Source organism: Coptis chinensis, chromosome 7 (assembly GCF_015680905.1).
Source record: "Coptis chinensis isolate HL-2020 chromosome 7, ASM1568090v1, whole genome shotgun sequence".
Taxonomy (NCBI): Eukaryota; Viridiplantae; Streptophyta; class Magnoliopsida; order Ranunculales; family Ranunculaceae; genus Coptis; species Coptis chinensis.
The window spans coordinates 58,235,563-58,256,985 of NC_141462.1; the positions used below are offsets into that span (position 1 = coordinate 58,235,563).

Consider the following 21,423-nt stretch of genomic DNA (forward strand, 5'->3'; position numbering starts at 1 on the left):
GGAGACCAACAACATGGTACACGGGGGCAAGTGACAAGTTGAGCATATCAAAATCTTGGAAAAGCAATAATTCTAAATCAGATTTAAAGATTGAAGAGTGATAAGGAGAGATTATTTTCTCTAAATTTTGGAGATCAAGGCAAATAGTTGATGGATGGAGAAATTCCTTCTCAAAATCGAAATTGTTACATGGCCCACAACTGACAAGCCACACCAAATCATATAATCATGTCATCCAACGGCCGATATGAAGTGTTCACTAAATTTAAAGCGAATGATCTCCTTATCATTTGCCTTAAAGGTTAAGTTGAATTGGTAAAACGTTCGTTTGTTACGATGAGTTCAACCTAAGCCTAAAATATATGTGGACCCCACTCATCACTTACTACTACTTACAGTACACTACTACACTGCACAACTACTTAAAACAGCCAGAGCTCAGTAAGGAATCTTGTTTTTTCAGGTCACTCTTTTTCCCACTCTCTTCTCTCCCAGTAGTAAAAAAAAAAAATGGAGATGAAACTTGGATGGTGCAGTTTCTTCTCTGTTCTTCTCCTTCTCTTCATCAACAGCACTAGAGCTCAGATGCCTGGTAAGCATTCTATATGACTCATCTCTACATATGTCTGTCTTGTTGTTTTGTGTTATACTTACTTTATTGCATTTTGAGTTAAAGTGGGCTTCTTGAATTTAACATACCAGTCCATTTTATCATACATCAGAAATAAGAAATTTGTTGTCTTTAATAAGAAATATTATACTATGAGATTACCACAAGTTGATGTGGTTGTTCATGTGAAAAGAAATTTCTGAAGGGCTGTTTAGCAGTTACTGCACTATCATTTATGCACAATGGCAAAGGCCGCATAGGATTTGAATATAGGAGTAAGAATAATGTTAGCAACTGACAGCGCGGAAATGTTATTGAGAAGTGATTTTTATAAAATTGGTCAGATAAATTGTGAAATATTGTTTTTCTCGCGAGGAAATATTGTGGTTCAAGTGGTCTTGTTGTGTCTTTCAAAGGGTCTCAATTCAAAGCAAATTAATATGATGGATAAATGCTATTAATATTTTCGTAGTTATTTTGTGAGCTGCGGAATCTTTCTCCTTTTTTTTGGTTCTTTAGTATGTCTCAATATTATATATTTTCTTAAGATTAGTCTAGAAATTTTAGCCTGCAGATTTATTTTAGGCATGTGAGAAATATTCATAAGGTAGGAAGCTTATATATTATACTTTTCCAACCTCAAGATACTTTCATGAGAAAATTCGCATAGAGAGGGGCATGGGAGAAGTCACATGATGCAATAAAGAAAGCAAGTGGGGATTTTATATCTTGTGAAAGCACTAAAAAGTGAGGGCCTGCCTAGGAAAACTATCCCACACCGTCAAGCACATCCTAAAATTTGGCTTTCTAGTTTGATCTGTAAAAGGTAGAATATTTTAGTAATCTTAATTTCCAAAGTTCTATCCTTTTAAGTTTCATTTTGAAGGTCTCCGAACAAGCTACATTGTACTAGTTGTTTGCACCTTTTCTATTTGTTTGCTTATTTATTTATTTTATTTGTTTTTCAAAACACCTAGCCATCCGCTTGTGAGTCATTATTGTTTCCCGCCCTTGTTTTTTTTTAAAAGTGAAAATATAGCAACTTTAGTTAATTCAGTAATCATTTTCACATAGAAATGGTATACCGGTGTGCTCATTGGACAATGCTGTTATCAACTACTGTATAATACTATAACTTTTTTAATTGATTTAATATACGTCTATTGACATAGCCAAAAACAGATTACATCATCCTCTTACGACATTAGTAAGATTCTAACGTCAAAATGCCATAGCCATGGACACCCCAAAAACAACTAGACTCTAACACATGATAAACAGCACCCTCCCCCAATCAGGAAGCACCTTTACTCTCTTTATCTTATTATCAGTTTCCAATCCTTCTATGTAGAATACTATTGATGACCACTAAGTAGTTTTGTATTACCTCCGTTGCATTGGAACTTCATAATTTTGTGCCGTGTCCCGTGTCGTTGTGTCCTACATAGACACACGACTCAAATACGACACCGGCACTTCTAAGATAAAGAAGGTGGAGGATAATGTACCTTCAATAAGAAATTTTCTACTAATGTGCCAAAGCTAGATTTAGAGAGAATTTTCTTAAGAGATTGCTGATTTAGGGCAAGGAGGTGAGTGTGGAAAATAATCTCAGAAATAAGGTGGTGCAATATTATTTTAAGTTGTATACCGAGCCTAATTGTATCTGCCCTCGGGTTGATAATCTTGGCTTAGAATGCATTTTAGATGAGGAAAGGGATGAGCTAGAAAAGAGCATGGAGGAGGAGTGGGAGTGGGAAGTTATGAAGTGTTTGAAGAGTGATAAATCTCTTGGTCCATATGGATTTCCAATTGAGTTTTTTAGAAAAGTTTGGGGGGGAGGGGGGGGTGGTGAAAGATGATTTTATGGATATGGTCCGAGATTTTTACGAGTCAAGTTTTTTAGCCCATAGCATAAATGAAGTTTATTCCCAAAAATCAAGGAGTGGAGAATATTAGAGATTTGCGCCCTATTAGTCTCATAGGAAGTAATTACAAAATCATTTCAAAGGTTCTCTTTATTGGGTTAAAAATGGTGTTATCTAGAGTGATCGCTCAAGAGCAAGGGGTTTTCATTTTTGGACGACAAATTTTGGATGGGGTGTTAATTGCTAATGAGGCCATTGATGACAGGAAGAGGAGTGCTAAACTGGGCATCTTATGTAAAATCGATTTAGGATTTTCCAGATTACGTTATGATGCGTATGGGTTTTGGAGTTAAGTGGATAACAAGATGTGTCTCCTTGGCCTCTTTTTCTATTTTCATAAACGGGTTGCTTGCGAGGTTTTTTAAGAGTTCTCGAGATATAAGACAGGGGGATCCTTTATCCCCGCTTCTTTTCCTCGTAGTCGTGGAGGTTTTCGTTAAAATGATCGAGAGGGCTAATAGGTTAGGATTTTTAGAGGGTTTTAGACTTGGTAAGGACCAGGTTTTGGTCTTTCATCTTCAGTTCGTGGGTGATACGGTGGTTTTTGTTGGGCAGTACTTAGAGCAAGTGAGATATCTTAGGGGTATCTTCTGTTGTTTTGAGGTTGTATCGGGTCTTAAGGTGAATATGGCAGAGAGTACTATTTTTGGGGTGAGTGATGGGGATAATTTGGATACTTTGGCGTCCTCAATAGGTTATAATATTACTACTCTCCCATCCAGATACTTGGGCCTTCTTTTGGGAGCTAGTTATAGATAGAGCTCCATTTGGGATTCAGTTATTGAGAGATTTAGTTGTAGCCTAGTTGTGTGGAAGGGTCGATTTTTGTCTAAAGGTGATCTAGTGATCTAGATTAAGAGCATTTTTTCCAGCCTTCTTGTGTATTATATGTCCCTTTTCTACATTCCTTAAGAGTGTTGCAGCTAAATTGGAGGCGATAATTAGAAATTTTTTTGGGGATAACCGTGAGAAGAGGTATAGGGTTCATTTGGTTAGTTAGGAGGTGTGTCTTTCTAGACAAGAAGGTGGTTTAGGTCTTCGAAGCTTACGAGAGTTTAACCTTGCCTTGCTAGGTAAATGACTTTGGAGGTTTGGGGAGGAAAATGAGAGCCTTTGTAGGAAAGTGATTGTGTCTAGGTTTGGGGTGGAAGAGTGGTCAAGTGGCCATACCTTATGACTGGTATTTGGAAAGGCGTTCAGAGAGCGAGAGGCGTTATACAAACATATTATATTTACTTTAGGCAAATGTGATAACATCTGCTTTTAGGAAGATATTTGGCTAGACGAGAGTTCTTTGTCACATGTTTTCCCTAGATTATATGTCGTTTCTGACTTAAGGAACCTGCTAGTTCGATCGTTCATGAGGGAACACAATGGTTTTATTGCTTGGGACCTAGGTATTCATATTGCTCTCTCTGACAAGGATATAGTGAGTGTAGTTGCTCTCACGATGATGTTAGACTCTATTCTTTCTGTGAGACCGGACAGAGATAAAAGGATTTGGTCTATCGACAAGAAAGAGAGATTTTCTTCTAGATTTTTTTATTTTAAGCTCTGCTCACTAATTCCCTGTCATGATCTTAATGCCTTTCCTAACTTTCTTAGTCATATTATCTGGGGTCTAAAGTTCCATCAAAGGTTGCTTTTTATGTTTGGTGTGCAACTCTCGATAAAATCTTGACTATAGACAATTTTAGAAAAAGATGTGTCAAAGAAGTCTTTGTCAACTTTTGTTTGTTATGTTTAAGTTTAAGGGATGGAGAGCCGGTGAATCATATTCTTTTACCTTGTCCTTTTTCATGGCGGGTTTGGTGTCATTTTATTCTAGAGTTGGGGGTTTCTTGGGTTTGTCCGATTGCGGTGACAATGTTATTAGCCTCATGGGACTTGAGAGTCCACTCTGAGAAGGGAAGATGACTTTGGAGCATGTTGCCTTTTGTGATCCTGTGGGGCATTTGGTTGGAGAGGAATCAGAGACACTTTGAGGGAGCAACAATGCCTATGGAGAAAGTTGTACTGGTCATCAAAACACTTTTATGTTTCTGGTCGAAGGTGCATATTGAGACACGAGACATACCTTTTGAGGCGTTTGTGTTTAGATGGGAGTCTAATGAGATGATCGGACTTAGGGACATGCCACGTACTTTATGTTTTTTATTTTCTTTTCTTCTATGCATATGTAATGTGGGATATCTCATCCTTATGTATATATCTTTAGTTATATTAATAAAATTATACTTTACCGATAAAAAAAAAAGATATGACCCAAAGAAACATAAAATATTAGAATTGAAATCCTTAACTACAAAATTTTATTTATCTCTTCTATAACCTTCTTGTCAAATAGTTTTTGTATCAAAGAAAATTAAAATTAAATCAAATATTAGCCGTGTCCAGGAACCTCCGTACCGGTGTCTAAATTGGACATTCGTACCTGTACCCATGAAACACGCTATAATACTCTTTCTTTCCAGTTTCTACGGAATGCTTGTAATGTTGTAAATCTTCAGCTTCAGATATGACAAAAAATGCAAGTGATTGTTAGTGTCATTATATTTAAATCTCAAGCCTGAGCTGGAAATCCTCATGCGCCACCTCTGGCAAGATTTCATTCACAAGACACCACTGAATCACAATAATCCTGCAAATTAGATTAATTCATGTCTAATCAGCAGTGCTTTCAGATTTCCTTTTGTATCCTTCAACCTTGTTTATTTCCTGATTGAACCGAAAGATCTCCTTTTGTCGCTTGCCACAAGCCTGAATTACGTGCAACAAACTTCACGCTCGAAACCTTCACACCGTATAAATGTTACGACCCGAGCTTGCTCTGATTTAGAACCGGTATGTGTTTAAGATCCGTTGGTGCAATGTAAGCCCCTTAGAGTTGACAAAGGCTTAAGATGTCAGGAAAGAAGAATAACAAGGAAATGAGAACTTACATCATCAAGATGAAGAATGCAACTTCAGAACCAAGACCATTTTTACTCGTCTCATTCATACCATTTTTACTAACACCGTGATTGGGGACCAAAGCTATTTCTGTTCTTGTGTTTTCTTTACTATTTTGGTTCTAGACACATCACTTGTGCTATGGTGCTAGACTCCTCATTTATACTATTTTGGTGCTAAACATGTTACTTAAGGAGTAATTTTCACCGTCGAAAATAAGATTTCTATTCAAAACCGGCATCCAGCCCCTTAAGTATCTGACCAAAAATTTGCTCAATCGACTAGTAGGCTAGAGTTGACCACCGGAAAGCGGGTTGTCTTATTTCTTTGTATCTTCTGCTAATCAAGCGATAATCAATACCGTCATCCTACCTTGGAGCCAGTTGCTCGATCAATTCTAAATTGGTAAGTTTGAGCCCCAAGAAGTTTTTAATTCTTCCAATTTTGTTGAAGTTAGGAGGGAGAGCACACAACAAATATTAGATTGGGGGAAAGGGGGGATACTGGGGATGCTGAAAAGGTAAACAGAAGGATAGAGGACATAATGTTCCCTAGCAAGTGCGTGCACAATTTTAGTATTGGTACTTTCGAAGCTTTATTTTCGCTTGGTGGTGTCCACCAATACTTGTATCTGGGTGTTCAGTAAGTGATGAATAAGGAATGTTATTGAGTATTAGCAGTGACTACAAACATAAGAGATTTTCATATATGCATTTTATCGTATATGTATTATGTCATCTCCTATACTATGTTCTTTTTTTGTATTGTTTAATTTTTAATTTTTTTTCACTCTTCCGGAGGCTGGGAATTGTCAGTCTGTTAGTTGTCAGGCTAATTTTGGTTGCAATCTCAGTAACAACCAAGAAGGCACTGTGATTGCTTTAAATTGGTGTCAAGTTTTGTTTAGAATGTTTTTGGGTATTTCTGTATCAGTTCTACTAATATCCTGTGTGTGAACCTATGGCTAAGTGGTTGTGCGTCCCACCTCACATGTGTCATGCGGGAGATTGTGGATTCAAAGCTCACTTAGCTGTGGGTAGGGAGTTTTGTTCATATAATTTTTAGGAGTTTAATTACTCATGGTGAAATTACCATATAGGCCTTAGTTTGCTAGGGCCAAGGCTCCCTGTTCGGTACTGTTTGGAGCAAGTGTCCTTGTTATGTGGCTACTTATGTGAACTTCAAAAAAGCAAGTCTTCATAGAGTGACATGATTGTTCTTGTGGTGTGGTGCATAGGTGGAAACAACCCTGATGACTTACTTAGCATTCATGGCTCCATGTTTCGTTACCATTTTCAGGGCTACTGATGACTGATGACTGATGACAGACTTTGGGCGTAATATGAATAATAATTATTAAGAAAAATATAGTAAAATAAAATGTCTGTAAGCAAGGGTGCCATAGACTATACTTTTGCTTTTCCATTCTTATTTACCAAGGTACTTTTGTGGCTATTCAATAAATCTAGGTTACATGGACACGCCATATTTTGAAAAAATTCTGTGTCGGATACGTATCCACGTGTCCGTGTCCGACACATATTGTATTTAATTTACCTCGAATTTCTGATTTACCATCTAATTTAATAAATTTATAATTATTAAAAAATTAATTAATTATTCCTATCCGTGTCCCCGTGTCGATCTTCAACTGCTCGCCGTATCCGACACCCCGTATCCATGTCGGACACCGACATGCGTGCCCGTGTCAATGTAACCTAGCTATTCATTAATGAAGTAATAAGTTGATTGATATAAGAACTCATGGAACAGATTTGTATGGTTAGGAAAATTTAAAGCCTCAGTTTCTTATTTGCTCTTATATTGTTGAACCATTTGATCTTGTGAATCAGGTTTTCTAAGCTTAAACTGTGGGAGCACAGACAATTTCAGAGATGATCTTGGGCTTGACTGGATGTCCGATAATCAATTCTTGTACGGTAAAGCAGCAAAAATATCCGTTGTGAATGAGAGTAGAACGCAATACATGACACTGAGATACTTCCCTGCAGACAACAGAAAATATTGCTATACACTTGACGTCAAAACTAGGACTCGATATCTTGTCAGAGCGAGCTTCTTATATGGGAATTTTGACAACAATAACGTCTACCCAAAGTTTGACTTATCACTTGGGGCAACCCATTGGTCGACCATAGTTATTTCTGATGCTACTACCATAGAGATGCAAGAATTAATTTTTTTGGCTACGTCACCTACAGTTTCAGTCTGTTTATCCAATGCTACAACTGGGCAACCTTTTATTTCTGCTCTTGAGCTTCGCCCATTCAATGGTTCTATTTATTACACCAATCAGGAGACACAATTTTTTCTCAGTGTGGCTGCTAGAATTAACTTCGGGGCGGAGAGTGATGAGCCTGTCAGGTTTGGTCTCTATTTGAGTTCTGGAATGATGTTTTTTTTTGTTCTCAACTTTTGAATGAACCACGGCAGTACTAGAGCTTGAGAGCAAAATAACTCTGCTCTTGGTTTTATTCATTACTTTCAGTAAATATCTGTCTCCCCTCATACTTTGTAATCATGTTAGTGTGAGAATGTATTGAACTGTCAGTTCCAAAAGGGTATTTTATTTTTGTTCCTTCTTACTCATTTACTGCCAATATGTTCACATTAAAAACCTTTTTTGATATTGTAGGTACCCAGATGATCCCTTTGACAGAATATGGGAATCTGACTCTTTGAAGAAGGCTAATTATCTTGTTGATGTTGCCGATGGAACTGAGAAGGTGTCAACTCGAGTTCCAATCACTATGGGCGGAAATGATAGCCCACCTCAAAAAGTGATGCAGACAGCAGTCGTTGGTACAAAAGGAACATTAACTTACCGATTAAACTTATATGGTTTTCCGGGTTATGGATGGGCTGTCTCATACTTTGCTGAAATTGAAGATTTGAGTCCAAATGATACTCGGATATTTAGGCTTTCTCTCCCAGGCATGCCTGATGTAAGCTCAGCTGCTGTAAATATACAAGAGAATGCTCATGGAAGATATCGTGTGTATGAACCGGGATACCCCAACATATCACTACCTTTTGTGTTAAACTTTCGGTTTGTGAAAGCTACTGAATCAACCAGAGGGCCCCTTTTAAATGCCATGGAAATCAATAAGTACTTGGAGATAAATGATGGTTCTCTAGATGGTAGCCATGCATGATTGTTGTCCATATTCATCCTTATTTTTTTGTTTCTTTAAGTCAAAGTGTGACATTCTGATGCAAGGATTATGATTTGCAGCAATAGCTGTTGCCAGTCTAGTTTCACACTACCCATTAGCAGATTGGGCTGGAGAAGGTGGTGATCCATGCTTGCCTGTTCCATGGTCGTGGTTGCAGTGCAACTCGGATCCTCAACCAAGAATAGTATCAATGTAAGTTCAGAAGTCCAGCTTTTTGGTCTGCACAGATTACTTAAAACTCTTAAGCCTTAACTTGAGTAGGGCTTATGTTTGGCGCTTGTAGATTAGTCCATGTAAGTGCTAAAAGTGTTGCTAATTTGAAGTAATATTGTGTTGGTTGATACCCTGCAGTATTTTGTCTGGGAAGAATCTCACTGGAAATATTCCTGTGGACTTAACAAATTTGCCAGGCCTAATTGAGCTGTAAGATCTAGTAAAATTGCTTATTTAACATTATGACTGCATGCATATATTTGATTGTGTTCTTTTGTAAGTTAGCAAGTGCTTATTATTGCAGATGGCTTGATGGAAATGCACTCACTGGCCCAATTCCTGATTTTACCAAATGCACAAACTTGAAGATCATGTAAAGTTTCATTTAGCTTGTGCGTTGGTTAACTTGGTTTAACTTTTTGAATCTTAAGTTAAGAAAGACTCTCCATTTTTCTTTTGTTTGCTGTAGTCATCTTGAGAACAATCATTTGTCTGGAGAGCTGCCTTCGTCTTTAACAAACCTACAAAATTTGAGAGAACTGTAAGTTTTCTTACCTTAAACTTTTTTTTTTTTTATTGGCAAGCCTGTTTTAAATGAGATCAGTAACTCTTTGATACTGGCGGGGTTCGAACCCCAGACCTCTGGTATCATCACCCAAAGGTTTTATCGACTTTGCTAGTCGGCACCTGCACCTGAAACTTTCATCATGTATGAACGTTAATAGTTGAATGGTCTAAGTTGAGACGCAAGATAAATCACTATATTCATCATTCTCGATGGCATTTGACTTATGTTGAAGATTTGAAGGTAGCGGTTCTTTTTTTTTCCCCCGGTAAAATAAGCCAACGTTATGTGAGTTATGCTGCAAGTCGTAATGAAAATGAGGGATTAAGACCAAGAAATGAATTTTTAATGAGCTAAACCTGTTATTGCAATGTTGCATGATCATATTGCAATATTTTCATATATTTCTGATGGTTGCAGGTACTTGCAAAACAATACGTTATCTGGAATAGTTCCCTCAAGTCTTCTCAATGGCAATCTTGTTTTGAAGTAGGTTTTCTCTATGTTCCACTAATGCCTTTGAATATTTACAAATTCCAATTGTTTGTTTAGTAATAGCCTGATAGCATTTGAAATGTGTTACTCTTTTGTACAGATGCATTGTGATACTCTTCTTTGTTGATCATCTTTTAATCTTCCCCTCTTTATATGTTTGCTGAATTGAAATTTATGTTTGGATCCTTGAGCAATATATTCAACCCATTTACCTGCTTTTTTATTATGAATTTGTGAGCGGCCAACTGCATCTTTGATCTACTGTTGGTGCTATATGAAAATGAGGAATTAAGACCAAGAAACGAATTTTATCTTTTCTTCATCTTCCTTTTGTTCCTAATGAGTCTTAATACTTCTTGTGGCGCTCGGTTTGAGCTTAAAACAATTGTCCAAAAAATAAATGGAAAAGAGAGAAGTGACGCATGATCAAATGGAATTCTTTAACATGGTCTACCTTGACCATCACAAATTTCTCCCTCTGCTCTGTCACAAAGACAAATATTTATTGTGTTGTCCATATATAGGGGTGCCAATGGGTACCCGATTACCCGAAACCGAACCGAACCGAAACCGAATGTTCCGGTTCTGGGTCTTAAAAAGTTAGACTCATTTAAAATGGGTCATTAAAAACCGAACCAATAAAGAACCGAAACCGTTGAACCGAATAGTAAAAAACCCGTGGGTACCCAAACCGAAACCGAAACCGATTATTATGATTTCGATATATAAAATTTAATATTATATTATATTTAAGATAATCAAACTCATACATCATAATATAAAATATATTTTTCACGTGTAAAAGTCTATTCAATATATATAGCATAATAGTGAATGTGTGTTGTTAAATGTATATTTTATAATTATACGTTAAACAAGTGTATCATAGATTGTTAATAATAATGTCAACGTGTATATTATGAATTAACTAATATATTTTATATTTATTAACTTATACACGTGTATATTTAAATAGGATACACATGCTTGATATATTGTGGTACACGCACTTATTATAAACCAATATATAGTGTTCATATTAAAAATTAGTGATGAGATGTAATTGTAAGATGCATGTACTTGCATGTTCGATTTAAAATACGAGTTAATACACGTATATAAATATATGTGTATGCACGTAAAATATATCAATGTAACAAATATATGTGATTGCACGTGTACACGATCGAGTTAATACAAGGAAACAAATTTATGTGTATGTAGGTAAAAAAAAAATCAAAATAATAAGGTTAGATATTTGATTATTTTAATTTCTATATCAAAGGTTTAAATTATCACATGAATAGTAAATGTTTTAACGTGTATGATTGATACATATTCATAAATTGATGTAAATATGATTGTTGATACATCACTAATTATATATAAAATAAATAAATAAATAAAAAAAAACAATGCAAGTTTTAGTATTTAAATGATTGAAATTGTTTAATAATCATAATAAATAATAAAGACCCGAATTAGAACCGAAACCGATAAAAACCCATGGGTTTTTATGATTTTGGGTTGGGTTCTATAATTCTCATACTAAAACTGTTGAGAACCGAAATCGATAAAACCGCAAATAATAAAACCGAAACCGAAACCGAAACCGCTAAGACCCGACCCAAAACCGACCCGTTGGCACCCCTATCTATATATACAAAGTGTTGTACATGTTGACCTTTATAAATCTGATCTCCATTGTGTTGTCATGTGTCTTTGATTCGTTTGTTGCCTGAAAAATTGGACGAAGAGCATTGTGTTCTTGTCTGATAAAAGACATTCCGTCACCGTGAGGTTTTAGACTATTCTTATTTAGACGTTATAGAGAATGTCAACTTTCGGCGATTGGTGAGAATTAGAACTTTCTGAGTTTCCATCGTAGTCCTTCTGTTATGCTTAATATTCCCATCTCCTCGTCTTATTTATTGATTTTACTAGAACTATATTTGGAGTTGTACAATTCCTTGTAAGGTTTCCCTTTTTATGTGGTATGGGGCACATAATAAACATCTTACCATAGACCCTTATCTGGGGAAGGAAAATTTTCCTTAGTTTCTGGCCCTTTTGTCCATCTGATGGGAAGTCGGTTGGCACACTCTCATATCCATTATCATTTCGGTGGGGAGGTGTAGAGCAATTTTGTCTGCAGTCAGGTTTGGTTTGGGCAGTTCCATGACCAATGAAGGAACTATTACGTTTTGAGGGTGCATTCCTCGGAGGTCGCACAGCAGACTGCCCTTTTGCGATTGTGTGGGGCATCAGGCTGGAGAGGAACAGGAGACACTATGATGGTAGAGCGTCTTCCGTGGGGGAGGCTACTTTCCTCGATAAAACCCTAGTCTTTGTTGAAGGTATGGGAGGAGTGGAGGGAACTACTAGAGTTTCGCTTTCTGCCGGGAGTCTTTGTTGGGCCATTGTAGTAATGCTCTCAGAATTGAGAATTGTAATGTGCCATTTATGATTGGTTGTTTTTTTGAGTTCTCTTTTGTGATTGTGTTGTAGAATTGTTGGATACATCATTCTATGACTCCTTTTGCTTGTTTATAATACAAATTCAGTTTACCAATCCATCAAATAAAATAAAAATGGGCATAGCTAAAATTAATTGGTTTAAACATGGAATGCTAAGTATCCACCTTGACCTGCAAGGCTTTAACATTCTATCCTCATTTTGAGATATATCCTGTGAAGCTTACTGTATGATGTAGGGGTGTGCACCAAACCGGCTGAACAGACCCAACCGAACCGGTTGGTTACAGGTCGGTTATGTTTATTAGTCGGGTCGGTTCGGTTAAGTATATATGAAGACCGATAGGGTGTGTTCGGTCATCAGTTTAGTTCCAAACCCGTACCGAACTGACCTGCTATATATAATATATATTAGAATATACATATTTAATTTGATTTAATTTAAAAATATGCAAAAACCGGTTGGTTCGGGTCGGTTAATTTCGGTTAAACTGTAAACCAGTCTGTTCGGTTCAGGTTTCGGTTTGGCTGGAAATTGGTTCGGTTCGGTTAGTATAACTAGGGGTGTTCATTCGGGTTGGTTCGGATTACCCGTATCCGAAATTTCGGTTTCTGGTCAGGTTCGGTTTACCCCGAACCAAAAATTTCGAGTCGGTCTCGGGTTTGGGTAAAAATAGGAGAAAACTTACCGAAACCTACCCTCTATCCGATTGTGTCAAGTTCGATTTCAGGTAACCAATTCAAAACCCGAATTTTCAAATACAACCAGATCAGAGGGGAGGAACAAGAAGTGGAAATATACACCAAACAGTTGGGTGTGATCGAGTGACCAAATTGATAAGAAAAGTTGAGGGTTTTCTCACGCCTCTAATTTGATCCGGTTTTTGTTTGTGAGCTCTAGGAAAGAAAGAATGGGAGAACAAAATGATGTGATCAGGTGGTCTTGGGTTTATGGAATGGGTGCGTGGTGGTTTAGATGGTGTGGCCTTTGGTGCTGCTGACTTAGCTCGAGAGGATGAAAGGATTTCAGGGCCTGTTGTTGTGGGGGTAGGCAAAAAGAATGATTTGAGGGTCTGATCAAGTTAGCCAGTAGTAGGTAGTAGGTAGTTAATGAGCACATAGTGCTAAAGTAACTAAACTATGAAGAACCTGGTGGGTGCTTTCAAAATACTTCTCGGGTTCTCCCCTTCAATTTCTCTGAAGTCAACAGGGTTTATAGAAAAAAACAAAAAGAAATCAACCCAGTAACACTCCACCTCCAACAACAATCCACCTTCAAAGATACACTTAATACAACCTTCCATAGCTTTCTTGATGTTTCTTGAAGTCCTTTTAAATCGGGTTTTGGGGTCGGGTTTGGGTACCAAATCCCCACCAAACCCTACCTTGTTATGTGTCGGGTGGGTTTCGGGTTCGGTTTTTATCGGATGCAGGTTGGTTTCTGTTGGTTTTTATTGTCGGGTTTCGGGTCCAACTGAACAGTGAACACCCCTAAGTATAACACAGTCGGTTCAGTTACTGTAAAGTATGAACCGATAGGGTCGGTTTGGTCGTCAGTTTAGTCCCGAACCGACCCATGCTCACCCCTAGTATGATGTGATTTAGGGTTTGCATAGATATAGTTTTAGGACTATTTAGAATTAGATTCCACTGCTATTTCTAAGTTAGTTAGTCTAGCATAGTTTCTTAAGTTTATTTTGATTACAAATTTCAGGAGTTGGTTTTGATTTACTGTTTCGATTGGTATTAGCTTCTAAATAATAGGCCTTCTCAGGTCATTCATGTAGGCCTTTGGCCATATAGAGTTGATTTAATTTATTTTGAATTTAGTATAAATTTTTTGGAATTTTCGTTACATGTGATTGGGATTGGGATTGTTATTGTGTCAATATGAATAATTTTGTTTGGAAGAATTTACTTGGGCACAATGTGGGGCTGATTTAAACACATGATTAACGATTAATAGGTAATAGGTGTATGCTTGTCATGGTGTCTTAGAGCTGTAGATATCCCTAATGTCAAGTCAATGGAGTTATTATCAACTTTTCATTTTCTTAATTGGGAACATCGATGTACTTAATTCAGTTATTTTTTTGGTGATTTCAGATACTCTGGAAACGCCAACCTACATGAAGGAAAGGCTAAAAGGAACAACATGACTATTATCATTGGGTCGTTAGTTGGGGCTGCCGTTCTACTTATTGTTACCATTATATCTTGCCTATTTGTAAATAGGGGAAAGAAGAGATACTCTGAGGAAGGTCTGAGTGTACTACCATGATCCTTTCTCCTTCTTAATCTTGCTTGCTCAATCACATCTAAATATATCATGAAATCACAACCTATTTCAGATGAGATTACAAGCGTTCTACCAGCCAAGAGACCACTTTCTTCATTCATATGTGATGTTACCACAGAGACGGCACACAGCTTTACAATATCTGAAATTGAATATTCAACGAGGAAGTTTGAGAAGAAAATTGGCTCAGGTGGCTTTGGAGTAGTATACTATGGCAAACTGGAAGATGGGAAGGAAATTGCGGTTAAAGTCTTGACCAACAATTCATATCAGGGAAAAAGGGAGTTTTCAAATGAGGTAACTTATAGATTATTGAGCTATTTTTCTTTATTTTTTATGGCATAGATATAATTGAAAGAGTGCTGAATGAATAAACACAGGCTGAGTGAAGATATGGTGAGTGTATGAAGTTCCTATTCTTTTTTTAAGATTCTTTCTCTTTGTTATATCTTCACAATGTTACAAGAATTCTGGGGTGACCTATTGTGAAATATTATAAAAATAAGGTTGTCACTCTTTTTGTCCATGTTTTTTTTGAAAAGTTATGGGGTTTGGCAGACCCTTACCTGTATTAAAATTAAAATCTTACATAAATAGCTCCAAGTGCGTTCTCACTTACAATTGTTTCAAGAGAAACATCTAATGGAGGGAAGATATAGAAAGCAGGATCAACATTATCAAATTTAGCAAGGTAATCAGCTGCTCTATTTGTTTCCTGATAACAATGACTGATGTTGCAAGCAACCATCTTTCAATCTTCAAGCTAATCGCCTTCACTATGTTTTGACAGTGCCAACGGGGTTTAGTCTTCCCATTTACTATGTCCACCGCTAGAGAAGAGTCTGAACAGACTTGAACTCTTAACAGATTAAGTTTTAAGCACCCTCCCAAACTTGCTTCAATGGTAAGTAGCTCCTAATGGACTGATCTCCTAGAGTTACTTCCACTGTATACGAATATGAGCCTCCCTGTGTGATCTCTTGCAGTACCACCAAAACTATTTGAGTGATCATTGACAGCATCGTCCAAGTTGACTTTTGTAGTTCCTGGTTTCTTCCATTGGCATAGTGTAGCATCAATACCCAGTCTATGGCACTAACACTTTGACATTAACACCATCTGGCACTTGTGTCCATGTTAAGGGAGGTTTTGTTCCTATATTTCTCCTTAGATGGAGTATATTACCCCTCTCCAATCTCCATACCTCTCTTTTGATGTCTTTTACTCTGCCATGTAGCATTTAATGCTTGTAATGGGATTTTGTAGTAAAAACAAAAGGTACCCTCACATGTACCGCCATTTACCACTTTTTCATTTTTTTTTGAGTTGGGACTTGGGACCAATTGATGTGTCTGCTGTTTTTAGTTTTTTTTTAAAAAAAATCCCCTCCTTTCTTTGTCTTTTTTTCTATTTTCTTTTGCTTCATTAAGCAGTTTCAACTTTTTTACATAAATTTTAGTATTTTACCAACTGGAATTGACTTTATTTTTAAGCTTATATCGAACAAATTACTAAAATTATTACTGTCTGTCTGTCTGTCTATATATAACCAAAAACTGATTCTTTCTTTTATTGATAAAAAAATTGGAGAAAATATTTATTGATGGCAAAAGCAATTCAAATGTTGTGTGATAAAATACAACTAACAGGTTTTCCTTTAACAATTTTACAAATACACACAATGTGCTACCAAAAATATATTAATGCTAATGAAGAAGATAGTATGGAGAGAAAAGATGATACAACCTTAGCTACTTTCGGCCTTGTATCACTCCATTATATATAAAAAATTAGCGGGATTTCACAAAATAGAAACTTCCTAAGAAAGTTAGTTTTGAGGCGAGTTGCACCCTTAAATCCCATCAGAAAATGTCCTTTAGAACTGTAACAGCCCTGTCAAGCTGGAGCATAAAGATCACAATTGCCCAGCTTGACATAGAGAATGAAATGGAGCATGCAATAAAGGCTTTGTGAGCATATCAGCAAGGTGGTCTCCAGACTGAACAAAAGGAGTAACAATCATTTTGCTCATAACTAACGGATGAAGTGATAATCAACCATTACATGCTTTGTACAGTCATGAAATACCAGATTACTGCAATAAAGACCGCAACTTGATTATCAGAAAACATTTACATAGAAGAATGGGCCTTCACGAAGAAGTAAAAGAACCCACGTCATTTCTGTAGCTTTATGAGTCATAGCTCTATACTCAGCTTTGTCACTGGACCTGGTAACACCATAGGTTTGACTAGCAAGATTATCACTAACAACAGTACAATAGTCAAATTAGGAGTTGGATAGCTTGACTAGCAAGAGATTCCATCTATAAAGGTTATAACTTGATTGGTAGTTTGTTATCACTTTTGGAATAAAGTTTTGTTTCTGGTGTCTGTTAGAGTTCTAAGAGAACATCTCTGGAAGGAATTTAAGGACTGGGCTGCAGGCCCAGAAATTTCCTCGGGAGATGTCCCACATTGCTACTTTCGTTTTGTGCGGGAGCGCGAATATTTTAGAAGGTTTCTATTATTGTAAACTTTTATTTTTCATATATATATTGAAGTGATACAAGGCGAAACTAATAAGGCCGTATCCTCTTTCTCTTTCCTCCCCAAACGCCGTCTCCACTAACAACAATACAATTTCATCGTGTCTTTCAGTTTGTGAGAGAATTATGGTAGTTTACTTTTGGTGAATGGAAGTTTGTAGTTACGGTTTATTCTTTTAGTTGCTATTCAGTTGATGGTGCTACCATTTCAATTCTCTTAAGTTTCAGTCATCTGAGGATGAATTTGTTAATGATTCTGAAGATATGATCATCACGCAATAAAATTTAATTGACTGTTTGTCATTTTGATCCAGGTGGCTTTGCTCTCCAGAATACATCACAGAAACCTGGTGCAGTTTCTTGGGTACTGCCAACTGTGCCAAGAAGAAATCAAAAGTATTGAAGCAAAAAGCATCCTTGTGTATGAGTATATGCACAATGGGACTCTCAAGGAACATCTTTATGGTTAGTCCTACATATCTCACCATGTTGAAGCAACTTTTTTTCTCCTTTTATTTTGGGAGCAACTTTGGTTACTCATGTTGGTTCTTAGGACCTGTAACACGGGAGGCAAGTATCAATTGGATCAAACGCCTGGAGATTGCTGAAGATGCTGCAAAAGGTAAAGACAATTGGTTATTTAGCCCCACCTTTCTACCTCTCTCCTCCAGAAAAATTGATTTGGTTTATCTCTCAAATATGCTTCAGGGATCGAATACCTTCACACAGGCTGTGTGCCAACAATCATCCATAGAGATCTAAAAAGCAGCAACATCCTTCTTGACAAACACATGAGAGCAAAGGTGTCAGATTTTGGTCTCTCAAAACTAGAAGTGGATGGGGTTAACCATGTGTCGAGCGTAGTTCGAGGAACTGTTGGATACCTAGATCCCGAGTAAGACTCCATTACATATATATTTTCTTTTGTTTGAGAGTTTATGGAACACCAATTTGTAAAATTGAATATGAAAACGTTGATTTAATCTTGTAACTGGGTTAGGCATATTCTGCTTTTCACTTCGCTCAGTTCAGCATAAAAGTTTCAGGCCGAAATGTGTAAATTCTGTGTTTCATCGGTGGTTTTTGTTGCCTTAAGGAAAGGCCACTCCACAAATAAATAAAAGTTCAAAGAGAAATACTATCACCTTTTTGAAGCGTCTACCTAGCTGCAAAGAATGAAAGAACATTTGACATCTTTATTGTCTACTAAATGTGTAGCTGTAAGCAAGTCATTTTTAAACTCATAATAGAAATTTAAGTGGTTTCGACTTTTTTTTTTTTTTTGCTCGGTATTAAGTGGTTTCAGCTTACAACCTGCTATTTCCGAGAAGCACCCATTGTGCAAACGGAAGTTGATACTTAGCTTACCCTGTCTACTACATGTTCATCCTATATACTCTCATCCGTGTTTCCTAGTTCTCTAGATATGAGCTACTAACTTAAACTGGAACACTGTTTTAGTGGTTCTCTCGCCTGTTTTGTTGGACATACTGAGGTCATCTATAGCAACTTTCTTCAATATAACTAAAGGGTTTGTAATGTTGTTGAAGTTCCCTTCCCCCTATGTGTCGTGATTCTTTTTGAAAAAACTAAAGAAAAAGGTGGTGTTTGGCATCAACAAATAATGTAAATTCGATAGCTGATATAGAATGGATGGTGAAAGTTGTACTTTTTTAATAGTATTGATATTGATATAAACGTACTGGAGTTGATAGGTAAAAAAGAGTCAACTGGATGAAAAAGCTCGAGTTAGTTTTATTATTTATTTCCATCATATGGTTACTGCCCACAGGATACTACATACGAACTTCACCTTTAGTTCTCTTTCTTATTGTTGGTGGCCTCATCTCTTGACACAGGTATTATATCTCTCAGCAATTGACAGAGAAAAGTGATATCTATAGTTTTGGTGTCATTCTTCTTGAGCTGATCACGGGTAAAGAGGCCATATCAAATGAAAGCTTTGGCATCAACTTTCGTAACATTGTCCAGTGGGTAAGCACAGTTATTTATCTTGATACAGGACTGTTGAAAGTTTTTCTTAATTATTTCTTGGGTTAACTAGTATTACCCCCCTACTAGATGAGTCAATTAGGATTTACCACAACTAGATGGGGAAATTAGGGTCTCCCCCCTGAGTACACAAAAAAAAACACGGTCAACCTGGGTTGACCGTGTACCTTTTTTTTTTTTGTGTGTACTCAGGGGGGAGACCCTAATTTGCTCATCTAGTTGTGGTAAATCCTAATTGGCTCATCTAGTAGGGGGTAATACTAAAAACTCCTTATTTCTTTCGTCCAGGCGGTGGAAAAACCTTTTCACTCTGCTTGCCCCTCATTTGGTGATTTAGATAGGGGATAGTATGTTCAGCGGGTACATTTACACACCATGTGTCCATTCCTTTCCGACCATCTCCCTCTCTTTCACCAACAACGGTACCCACTACCACCAATGACTACCGCTGCCACCCTCCTACTCTCGTCCTCTCTTTCGGCCTCTTCCTTCCCTCCATCACCCATGATTTCCCCATCTTTCCACCATCACACTGCCACAATCCACCACAGCCAATGAAGACTTCTGCCCCTAATTTTGTTCCGAAGAACAACTCCTCTCTACTTAAGTAAACGAAGAACTTAAGCTCACAATTATACGGATATTTGATGTAGCGGTTATAGAGAAAATACCACCACCAAAATTAGGATCAACAGAAATTTATCTCTTGTTTTTAGCAACTTCCATTTCTCTTCTTCTTGTCTTGTCTTTTGGAATTTCGCTTCTGTAATCTCTGCCAAGAAAAATGAGAAATGAAGAGAACTAAATTTGTTGAATCCGAAAATTTTGTTTCGATGAAGAGAGAATGAGGCGGATGGTGGCAATGATTGTGTAGATATGGGGACAGATGGGCATAAAAGGAGGGTTAAGAATGCACATATGCTATATCACGTGTCTCACATGTCATATATACGGGATATTATTGTTGATTTGTTTCCATTTTCATGTTGCTTGTATCCCAAGGCTTTCGTGCATATGTAAATACTTCCAGGGAAAGAACACACTCTGAATTTATGCTCATACAAGGAGGATGAGGGTGGCAGCGGCAGTGGTGCATGGTTGTACTTAAGTTAGCTAGGACTATATAGATTTAGGTGGCAAATTCAGTATTGCCCTAAAGTTATTTATAGGGAAACCTGATATGATATGTCTTCCATTTATATCAACTTATGTTTGTCTCTTTATTAATCAAATGTTAATGGCTAACACAGGCAAAACTACACATTCAAAGTGGGGACATTCAGGGAATAATTGATCCTTCACTAAGGAATGAATTTAACATCCAGTCAGTATGGAAGATAGCTGAGAAAGCCATGATGTGTGTTCAACCCCATGGGAGTATGCGGCCATCAATATCAGAAGTTCTGAAAGAGATTCAAGATTCTATCTTGATTGAGAGAGTGGCAGAGGCAAGTAGAGAAGGTAACTCTGATGATATATCAAGGAATTCCTTACGCTCTTCCATCAACACAGGCATGGGCACTATGGATTTTGGTGCAAATGAGTCGCATGTTTTATTTGACGAGTCTATTGTACAGCCTTCAGTGCGATAATCCTGCACAACGATTATAATATCTTGGCACATCATTTTTCCTAGATTCAGGTTGTCATTTCCATTCCTTATTTTCTTCTTGTATTATTTTAACTAAATGTAATTATAACAATTTCGTTTGTGGTTGGTGGAGTGTGTGTAGTAGGGAGAGGGGATACAGAGATACCAGAAATTTGAAATGTGGCGAGGCTGAAAACTTCTTCCGTATATTACGTAAAATTGCTGATGAGGAGACTCTCTTTAGCTAGTACACCACCCCCAGAATTTTCGGAGGGGCGAAGACTTATATATTGAAGAATTTTTGTACCAATTGTAGTGTAATTTCTTGGGTTTTCAAAAATTTATCCTTGGCTGCGAAGCTAATAAGAACCTAGGGAGTCGCACAGATGGGAGGTTCGTGGCCTTACTCAATGGTGGCCTTATTCATCTAGAGCTAATTATGGTTCCCCGTAAAACAACCTTCTGGTTTAGTAGGTTTGTTTTTTGTCGTTTCCAAAAGATACTTTCATTAACATATAGCAAACAAGTTTGGACTCT

The 21,423-nt window shown here is 37.1% G+C and overlaps 1 protein-coding gene across 4 annotated transcripts; it reads left to right on the top strand.

Annotated features, from left to right (window-relative positions):
- LOC147488141 (putative LRR receptor-like serine/threonine-protein kinase At1g67720) lies at nucleotides 1-21,196 on the top strand. Of its 4 annotated transcripts, XR_015200676.1 has the most exons (17): nucleotides 1-301; nucleotides 464-592; nucleotides 7,344-7,875; nucleotides 8,147-8,652; nucleotides 8,747-8,879; nucleotides 9,039-9,110; nucleotides 9,205-9,273; nucleotides 9,370-9,441; nucleotides 9,886-9,954; nucleotides 14,542-14,696; nucleotides 14,787-15,031; nucleotides 17,597-17,747; nucleotides 17,836-17,904; nucleotides 17,991-18,177; nucleotides 19,142-19,277; nucleotides 20,546-20,937; nucleotides 21,029-21,196. XR_015200676.1 is itself a non-coding variant. In XM_086569716.1 (16 exons), exons 2-16 carry the CDS (start codon nucleotides 511-513, stop codon nucleotides 20,885-20,887), a joined length of 2,820 nt encoding a protein of 939 aa, XP_086425842.1. In that variant the 5' UTR covers nucleotides 58-315; nucleotides 464-510; the 3' UTR covers nucleotides 20,888-21,196. The 4 variants fall into 4 exon arrangements, 2 of the variants coding, with proteins under 2 accessions (XP_086425842.1, XP_086425840.1); XM_086569716.1 differs by having other exon boundaries at nucleotides 58-315; nucleotides 20,546-21,196; XM_086569714.1 differs by having other exon boundaries at nucleotides 162-301; nucleotides 20,546-21,196.
- The last annotated feature ends 227 nt before the right edge of the window (nucleotides 21,197-21,423 follow it).